Source organism: Pollachius pollachius (assembly GCF_949987615.1).
Source record: "Pollachius pollachius genome assembly, chromosome: 1".
In the NCBI taxonomy this organism is placed as follows: Eukaryota; Metazoa; Chordata; class Actinopteri; order Gadiformes; family Gadidae; genus Pollachius; species Pollachius pollachius.
This window is the reverse complement of record NC_136934.1, coordinates 43,086,210-43,096,406: the sequence shown is the minus strand read 5'-3', so window position 1 is coordinate 43,096,406 and position 10,197 is coordinate 43,086,210. Positions and strand designations below refer to the sequence as shown.

Below are 10,197 nucleotides of genomic sequence, written 5' to 3'. Positions count from 1 at the left end.
AGCCTATATAAACCAGGCAACTTGGATGAACAGTGAGTTGCTACTTGCTACTTGACTATGCATGTTGTACATTCCCTGTGCGGACACTAGCATCTGGTGTTGATATGGTGATCGCTATAGAGAAGTCAAATAAATAGGATTGGTAATGGCATTATTCTTATTGCATTAATGTTCTATTAAGAATAGATAATAGGTTTTCTGTCAATCAGCGTGGACTATAATGCGCTGTAATATGAGCCTATCATTTAAAAGTAAAATGAATGGTATTTTGACGTTAGAAACATTTCCTTGTCATCGCATGTCATCTCGACATGATCTGTCAGACATGGTTATTATAAATAATGTTGAACATTCCCATTCATGGACAACCGGTGATGTCCATCCCCTTTGGTTGGCTTCTATCTGCCTTTTGTTTTGATTTTGGTTTGATTTGGGAACCTGGTCATCAGATAAATGATACACACACCCCATTGTTCCAAGGTTCTGACCCATTGCTTCCGATATATATTGTGTGGAAAGCAGAAGGCTATTTTGACTATTTTATTCCACCTTCACTTAAATTAACTATAAGACACGGGTAGTAAACAGGCGTTGTAAAAAAGGTAAAACTCTTCAACTGAAGAGGGAAACCCTAATTTCATTGCTGACTGGGGACTTAGTGGGACTACACTACAAATATACAAAGTATGGATGGAATCATATTATAATTTACCAGCCATGTAAAATGAACAAGCATTGCCATACAAGCCGCAAAGTGATTCTTAGTGCTGCAATATTTAAAGGAAAAGTATAACTTTTTGTGCTTGGATAGGCAGCTAATACAAGCTGTCAATGGGTGAGGAGTTAGAGCGGTTTGACTTTCAGAATCCACACTATGGTTTAGTCACGCTAGGGATGCTGCATTTTACATTTTTCGACATATTAAAAATGATGGCAATCAGAACAACAGACAAAGAACCTTGGTCTAGTCATACTTTGCAGCCAAAGATGCTATGTGGATGTCTTCTCAAAGTGTGTCTTTGTGTATGATTATTGTGTGCGCATACCATTTTGCGGTTATAGAACACAAATTACAGTAAAATTACAGAGATATATGCATATATTTAGACATACATATTTATCCAGAGTTGTTTAGCCCAAAGATTGCTAGACCTGCGTTTTTCCTAGTGCGAGAGAGGAAGAGAGAGGGGAGAGAGAGAGCCTTTAATTCAAGCTGGGATGGCAGATATTTTAAAACCAGATTAAACAAGAGATTAATTGAGTGACAGTCTGCTCTTCTGTTTTATATATATATATATATATATGTATATATATATATATATGTATATGTATATGTATGTGTCTGTGTGTGTGTTTGTGCAAGACAGAAAGAGAGACAGAGTATGTATGTACGCTGATTGGCTTAACAGCAAACACAATGAATAGGATGATTTGCCCTTGGGGAGCTCAAATGAAGTGTTTAAAATGTGTTACAGCTGGAGGCTGTTGAGGGACGACTTCAAGGAGCACTCAGTAACTTTATTTCTTTGTATACTCGCCTTTTTAATGGTGAGTAGCAGTACAAAATGATATTTGTTTAATCAGAACATACATTATTAATTTAATTATTTCCTTGGTTTGGAACACTTTGGAACACTGGCTATTTGCAGAACACTTGCATAGTGCCTAGATTAAACACCTAAAACAAACTACAGGGGCAGCACAAAACTCAGATTTCGTTAACATCTTTTCCAACTGCAAGTGCATTTTCCTATCCCCGTTAAAGGACAAATTCATTCCAGAACACACAAGCGCCATAATCATCATCTGATCTCCCCTGCCTGTTGTGGTGCTCAGGTGGCCTGAGTCATGCACATGATGTCCGTGTGCAGCCTGGCTCTGCATCCCCTCGCTCGGTCTCACCAGGTGGGCCGGCTGAGGTGTGTTCTCCAGAGGGCTGGGCCCCGCGTGCGGTTCCCCGGCGCTCGCACGCTCTTCAGCGAGACGGGGCTGTGGGAGAAGGACTATCGAGCGGAGACGCGGCGCAAAGTAGAGCAATGGTGGCACCCACGCATCATGGAGCAGTGGAGGAGAGACCTGCCTCAGGAGGTGAACATGCTCAGCTGTCATATTACTCCTATTGTTGTTATGTTATTATTGCTATTAATATTATTCTTAATATTTTTTAGTCTTATTTGAGCTATGTAGTCATTTAGTAGCTGCTTTTATCCAAAGCATGACATTCTTCATACATGTCAGTTAAGCGCAGGTATGGGGTAGACAACGTCGTACGCACGCTTGGATAACATGCCCATTCTGGTCGATGTTTAGTACTGCACGCAGCATTCTGGTGTAGCACCCATCCAGAGACTTCTGTAGGGTGGGAATCAGGGTGCATCTTTCCCAGCAGTAAAGGAGAACGGACTCCACGGTGGCAGGGTTTGAACCTAGAACCTTTCAGCTGGAGGTCTAAAACCTCTAGCCAACACACAACTGAGGAGTCTGATCTTTTCATGTCATTGGCCTTTTTAGATTTTGATGAAAAGGATAAAGTGAAGCTAAGGCATCCTCAGGCCTTATATTATGCGTCCTTCTCCTGGATCTTTGGGTGTGTTTAGGGACCTTAATCCACTGCGAGGACCTTTAGCCTCGTCTGATCATGAAGCAATCTAATGAGAGTCTCACATTGTGTCTCCCAGGCCTGAATGTAATTCCAGGGACATGCTAACATTAATCAGGGAGACTAATGGCAGCCTCTGTGCTAAATCATTTATAAATTACTTATAAGTTAGGGTTTAAGTAATAATTATAGGGCTAGACAGAGTTACTTCCTGCTGCAGTCGTCAGTCTGTTTCCACGGAAGGTCTGTTGTGTGACAACAGCCTGGCGTCAGGCTGTGTTATTATAGTCTGGCCATTAAAAGGATCATCGTCTCTGAAAGGGACTGATAAGTTATTTCCTTTTGTTGACTTCAGCTAATGAATGGAGATCCAATGGACTTCAATCTCTAAATGATTTTTATCAAACTTGACAACTTTGTTTGAAAAAAATGTATTTTCCTTGACGTCTGCACAGGTGCAGGAACAAATAGATTTAACAGTTTTATTTCCTTTTATTTTCATTTAAGACCTATTTCATAAAAAAGACAAATGTTACCAATGTTTTTGGTAACATTTTAGGAAAACACTTCCACTTTGATTTGCCTGTCACGTGTTTACAATGCAAATGTGAACATAAACACTGAATAACCTACAATCACAATCGGCAACAATCAGCGGTGCTCAGTGTTAGTTTTCGCTGTCCCTCTCCAATCACATTTTTGCTAAGAAGCCCTTACCCCAGGAAGGACATAACACTAACCGTACATATATCATGTTCATATTTAGCGTCAGTCACAAGATGAAGCACCCTGGTGTTCCCACACTTGTTGTTCTGCTGGGAGCACACAGTCCCATTTCTGGAAACTGCTGATCCACACTGTTGGTAGCCAAGAACGCTCTGGAGAGCTCACACTAGCAGGCAGTTATTTTTTCACTTCGTTCAGTTGTTTGACCGAGTGAACTTAGTCAAGTAAACTTGTGGTAGATAGCGGTGTGAGAAAATGTTGATGTAGAAATTGGTGTCTAATCTGAAAACACATGTGTTTTGCTCAGGGCAGGAAGAAGTTCTATGTCCTCTCCATGTTCCCGTACCCGTCGGGAAGGCTGCACATGGGACACGTGCGTGTGTACACCATCAGCGACGCCCTCGGCCACTTCCAGAGGATGAGAGGCCATGAGGTGAGGCTCACTTCATTATCGGGGCTTAAGGTTTTTCTATGTTACCACCGCAGACTTAATTATTCACCACCACTGAATTTATTAGTCACCACCATTGACTTGTGAGTAACCACCTCTGACTTTATTAGTCACCACCGCTGGCCTTATTAGTCAGCACCACTGACTTTATAAGTCACTACCACTGACTTTATTAGTCACCACTACTAGCCTTATTAGTTACCACTACTGACTTTATTAGTCATCACCACTGACTATTAGTCCCAACCACTGACTTTATTTTTCACCGCCACTGACTTTATTATTTACCACCATTGACTATATTAGTCCCAACCACTGACTTTATTATTCACCTCCACCGACTTTATTATTCACCACCACAGACTTTAAAAGTCACCACCACTGACTTTATAAGTCACCACCACAGACTTTATAAGTCACCACCACAGACTTGATTAGTTAGTTACAGTCACGAATATGAATGAAACAACAAGCCATCAGTTGATGGCAGTATAACCAGTGCACAGAGGATTTCATTTGATTCAGGTTGTTAAATCAATTCCACAGACTGGATACAGGCCTTGGTTACGAGTTGTGTGTTGTTCATACATCCAAAGGTTCATTTTGTTGGCATTGTGTCTTTTGTCTCCAAGAATTTACACACGTTTGCATTTTACCTTGACGGTCATGCCTTGGGCTCAGCTGTGCAAATGCTATTTCAATTCGGTGTGTGGGAGATTCAAGGCAGCGCAGCCCACGTTGTTCTCTTCATGTGGTGCTCGGTGTGAAGCTGCCACCTGGATCATTACAGCTCAGATGTTTATTGACGTTTTCTGTCGTCTTCACAAAGCCTGTGCCATCTTTTGAAAGGAGAAGTGTTTCCATCCGCAGCAGGCTGGTACGAGGGTCGCTGCGAGAGGAGCTGCCCGTTTACAGTAGCGCTGGAAAGAAAAGGAATGGAGGCTATAGGTTGCTTCATTATGTATAGGTTATGATTTGACCTATTACATTGTAAAGTCACCGATAAATTACACTATCAAGTAACCCATAGGTTACATCATCATTTAATTGGTTACATTATAATGTAACCTATTACATTCTAATATATTATTAAGTAAAAATGTAAAATTGTACCCTTAGGTTTACAGTGCAGCCTCAGGTCACATTATAACTATAAGATTGAGGGTGCATGGAGCTGGTGTGGAACGTAAATGGCATCGCCACAATGTAAATGTATGATACAGAGGTAGGGTATACTGCTGTCTTCAAATATCTTAAGTTTGTGGAACATTTGGGCCTGTTTGATATAAAAAATAATCAATTGGATCCAGATGGTTACCTACCACATCCATAATCAGTAAACAACTTAATTTATTATTTTTGAAATAAACATTAATTATTGAAATACGGGATAATTTAATTTGGAAAATTATAGTTATGTAAATTAACAAGGAGAGGGGTTGTGATAATGGAGTGAATTAATTTAATTTAATTAATTTCGATTGAGATAACTGTTGCCTGCCGTCATTCACTCTATCTCACTCTAATAACAAAATGCCAGAAAGAGAAAAAGGGATCGTTACCGGTTTCCCCATGAAACTCATCAGCACAGCGACGCAATTCACCGCAGGACTAAACCTTTCTACATGTTGCACGATCAGTCACAGATGTCTGATCAATGGGGCACAAACGAGACCCTGCAAAGACCCCACATGGCAGAGAACAGCTGAAGCTCAAGCAACCATCACACATAAAAAAAAAAGGTTGTTGGCTCACAATCTCAGAACAAGTGTTCTGCCGCCAAGCGGAGATTGACCCGTTGCATCCCATCTGCCCCTGGAACAGCTCCTCTGGCACCGCGGGCTGTACTTCCTGTCCTTTGGCCGGAGCTGCCCATCATGGCTCCTCTCCATGGGCTTCCTGAGTGGTTGAACAACTCTGATGAGCCGTGTTGTTATTCCCCCCCCCCCCCCCCCCCGGTGCTCACCCCATTTCCCTTTTTGAAGTCTTCTGGATCAGGGCCTTACTGCTGTCAGACCGCCGTCTAAAGACGGAGCTGTGAGCCCAGCGTGTGAGGTGTTTTTAGTCTGGACACGGGTTTGAGTGTAATGTGTGTTTTCACTAGCAGAGCGTTCCACGCACCCTGTGACACACCAGTGACGGCCTATGTTTAGACCCCCCTTCCGCTTGGCCTCTGCCACCAGCGGTTCATCCGTCTTTGTCGGCGCCGTGACAACTCGCTCGAGGTTGGCATGACAACCAGAAGCCGCCGCATGTCGTAGCGTTCATCGCTGGCCCCCCTTTTCTTTTCTTTTCCTCTTTTTCTTTCTCTTCCACCTTTCTCCTCTCCCGCCCTGTTAACGTTTCGTCGGACGCCCTGACCCGTGTGTGTTGAGTGATCGGTCAGCGCTGAGTTAGCGATCTCTCCCAATCATTGCTTTGCAATCGGCGGGGCCTCCTTCTCCGCGGGACGACAGTAAGACGGATGGGCGCTTGCTGTAAGAAACGGTGGAGCTTCACCCGTGCATCCATCACTGATGCACTTGTTCTCCCACAACAGCCCCCCCCCCCCCCAAAGTGTTCGCCAGAGCTGAAGACCAGCGGCGCCGGTGTTCGGCCAATTTATGCTATTTTATTTGATTTTATTTGAAACAGTATTAATACGTCTTTATTGGGGATTTCAGGGGTACATTATGTGTGTTTTACACCAGCGCTACACCGCGGATCAATAGTGTCGTCATGCGCATGCGCAGAACTAACTAGGTAGCAAACACAAGGGGGCATAAATTGGAAGAACACCGGCGCCTATGCTGAAGACTGTTGGGTTGGGTTGGGTGTCAGGTTGTTCTGCCGTTATCCGAGCGCCTCTCTCTGTTTAGTTGAACCTTTCTTAACACAGAACACATGCACATTGCTAAAGACAGGACAGGTCCGAGAGAGTTATGCTTCTCTGGCATTTGCACCTAGGCGTTGGGATTATTTCCTACACAGCCTCTCGTTAGATTTATCATACATGGTACAGTGAACAACGGTATTAGCTAAATCAAGTATCACAAAGTGGCTGTTGGTCGTGACCACGAGGATAACATGCCTCCCCTCCTTCGTAGAACGTTCGATCTTACGATTAGGTTGATTGTGAGCTGAATCAAAGGGTTTCCTTACAATTGAAGTAAACATTCTGAAAGGAGAACACACACCACACATAGCTAAACCCAAACAACTTATTTATTTTTAAGCTCAGACCTGTATTCTTGCTCCCCAGGCGGGCCTACGCTCAGACCTAGTGGTGTGTGCAGCTCCCTCCCCTGCCTGGAGACTCCCAATGCCGACACTCATGGCTTCACTTGATTGGCAGCTGCCTCCACTGCCCTAGAGTATGCTGTTTATCACTCCGTCTGTCAAAGACACAAAGTCTCCTTTTTCTGTTATTCACAAGTTAATTGGGGTAACTTTACCTTGTTGACGACAGCACGCGGTGACGGAGGAAGGGGGGCCAAAGGACAATACTAAGTACAGTCTATGCTTAAACCCTCAGAACTGTCTCTCCAAAGAAATTGTCAAAATCACTTTGTTTTGCCGAGTCTGCCGTAGAGCGTGTGAAGGCGCTAGGCTCAACCGTGACTATAGTAGTTGCACTTAGGTCTTTGTGATAAGATAAGACGTTTTTTACACCTGTTCACAGTTTCATCCAACTATATAGGCCTACATACGAACGCAATGTGCGTTGAGTCCAAAACACAAAAGTATAGTGGCCCCTTGGTGCCAATCACAAAGACAAATAGAAAAAAAAAATGTTTGCAATAACAAAAGAGAAAACACCATGACAAATCAGAATACACAACAACAAATCTGAGATCAAATCGGCGTCACAGAAACCCCAGCCACAAATCTGAAAACACAACCACATATCAGAAATCATAATGAAATATCGGAAATCCCAAAGAAAACATGACTCATCGCCGTGGTGGTTTTTTAATGTATTGTTGTGTTTTCAATCTGTCACTGTGTCTTCTGATTTGTGGTGGTGGATTCTGATTTGTTGTTGTGGTTTCTGTTTCACCTTGCTATTTCCGATTGGTTCTTGTGCGTTTTTTAGCACGCTTGTTTTACCGTTAACGGTATGTGGCTCGTAGACTGGAGTTGTTGTGCGGTTCTAATCGCCCTGGTGTTTTTTCTAATGTGTCATTTTGTTTTTCAAGCTCTCACCGTGTCTTCAGATTTTTGGTGGTTTTGACTGTTTTGCCTATTGATACTTTTTTCTTCTGATTTGTCACTGTGTTTTCCACCTATTTGATCCACAAAATCAATCTCAAACCCTTGATTTGAGTTCTGGCCTCCTAGTCTTGAAGACTAACCAGCCTAGCGTTATATTGGTTATGTGCCAGGCATTAATACACACTGCCACCTTGGTTATCCACCAGTTGAGCCTCTTGACTGGGGTCCAGATTAGCACTGCTTAGTGGTGAGTTCACCACTGCTGTGCACTGAGGGAAGGCGGCGATCAATCGCAGCTCTAAAGCGGCGTCAATGAACTCCTGAACCGGCTTCTCCTCTGGATCTGGGCTCAGTAATGCAAGCCATCCATCACCCCGCTATAGCTGCGGAGTCTCATCATCGGCTCTGCGTTATGAGGTGGAGTATTTACGCTGAATAAACAATGCTGCGCCTCGCTCCATTTAATGAGCGGATGGATTTCCAATTTTCGTCGCCTTCGTCCTCCCGCCTTCGCGGTCCTCCAGCTCTGCCTCCGCTCTCCCTCTCTCTCTCTCTCGCTCTCGCTCTCTGTCTCTCTCTCTCTCTCTCTCTCTCTCTCTCTCCCTCCCTCTCCCCCTCTCCCTCTCCTTCTCTCTCTCTCTCTCTCTCTCTCTCTCTCTCTCGCCCTCTCTCTCCCTTTCCCCCTCTCTTTCTCTCTCTCTCTCTCTCTCTCTCTCTCTCTCTCTCTCTCTCTCTCTCTCTCCCTCCCTCTCTCCCCCACTCTCTCTCCCTCCCGCTCCAAGTAAACCCTACTCGGCTCACTCTGGCCACGGCGGCTCTCACTTAGCCTAATACCACTCGGCTTTACAAATTATGCTCCGACAGTTACCAAGGCGACGGGCTCGTCTGAAACATCAGCCCTGTTAGAGTTGATATAACGACTCTCTTTCACTCTCTCGCTCGCTCTCTCTCTCTCTCTCGCGCTCTCGTTCACTCGCACTCTCTCTCTCTCTCTCTCTCTCCTACTCTATCTCTTTCTCTCTCTTTCATACTCTCTCTCTCTCTCTCTCTCTCTCTCTCTTTCTCCCCCGCTCTTCACTTCATTCACTCCTCTACTTCTCTACTCTCGTATTCTTCCTGCCCACCTGGTCGCTCCTCAGTCTGACCCCCTACAGCCCCTCTCAGGTGGGCTGGGGGCACATCCACCGAGCCTGAAATCACCGTAAGAGACGGCCAGAGAGTAGACACACGGAAACGGTGGCACCAGCCATTATGGTGGCTGCCGGTGCTTGTTTCTGTGTGCCTCACAGCAGCGAAAAATGGGTCACATTTATTTATTTATTTTGTAAAGTCCTACAGAGAGCAGGCAGAAATAAATTAAGAGAGAGAGAGGGAGAGGGAGGGCACATGCAAACTATGCATGTTTTTTATATGTGTTTTATTTTATAAGCGAGTGTTGTGCAGAAATATTTATTATAGTTTTATTTAATGTTTTTCTTCTTTTATTTGCATTGCTCATTTTTCATGGCTCCTACATGGATAATATAATTATGGCATACATGAGTTTAATCTCAAGCACATTGGCCTATTGGTCACGATCAGAATTTCAAGTCACAGGACATGGTCTTGAAGGTCTACCAAGTTTGGTAGATATTATGCCCATTACCCTTTTTAATTATCTACTGAGATGAAAGATTTAATAATATTATAGCATAGCGATGCGTATCCAAAGCAAGAACACACACAATTAGATGGTTTTACGGTCTATATTTTAACATTTGAAAGAGGGACAAGTCAACACTCTTATTATAATCTCATGAACAAATTAATAAAAACCAAGACTTTGAGCACTCTACCCTGCGGGCAAGGCGATGGGTGTCCATTGGTTTCAGATAGATGGAACACACACAATATCTGCAATGATGAGTTCAGTTTGATGTGCAATGTTCCACCTTTATGCTTCCTAATCCCAATAGCCCACTGAGAGATGATTTATGTTGTCTTGTTTACACATTGGACAATGCTACATGGTGTTCTCAATGCAAGGAAAAAACACAGTTCTATATCAGCAATCCAATAGGGTGAAACATAGCTCAGTGTTTAATATTTAGGGCAAGATTCATCTGAAAGAAGTCTGTCATTTTCAACTAGTTATTTTGTTTTGCAAGCGAATGTTGTCAAACTTGAATCCCAACGGTGATTCATTCACCTCTTAGTTAGGCTTCTATCATTATAGGAACAAACTAAG

General features: G+C 43.5%; 1 protein-coding gene across 1 annotated transcript in view; it reads left to right on the top strand.

Moving 5' to 3' along the window:
• The window catches only part of lars2 (leucyl-tRNA synthetase 2, mitochondrial), a 35,428-nt gene continuing 25,231 nt past the window's right edge, over positions 1-10,197 (top strand). Inside the window, exons 1-3 of the mRNA XM_079731417.1 lie at positions 1-32; positions 1,837-2,088; positions 3,633-3,758. Coding sequence (XP_079587543.1) covers positions 1,849-2,088; positions 3,633-3,758 — 366 coding nt within the window. The 5' untranslated portion in view covers positions 1-32; positions 1,837-1,848. The remainder of the gene's footprint in view (positions 33-1,836; positions 2,089-3,632; positions 3,759-10,197) is intronic.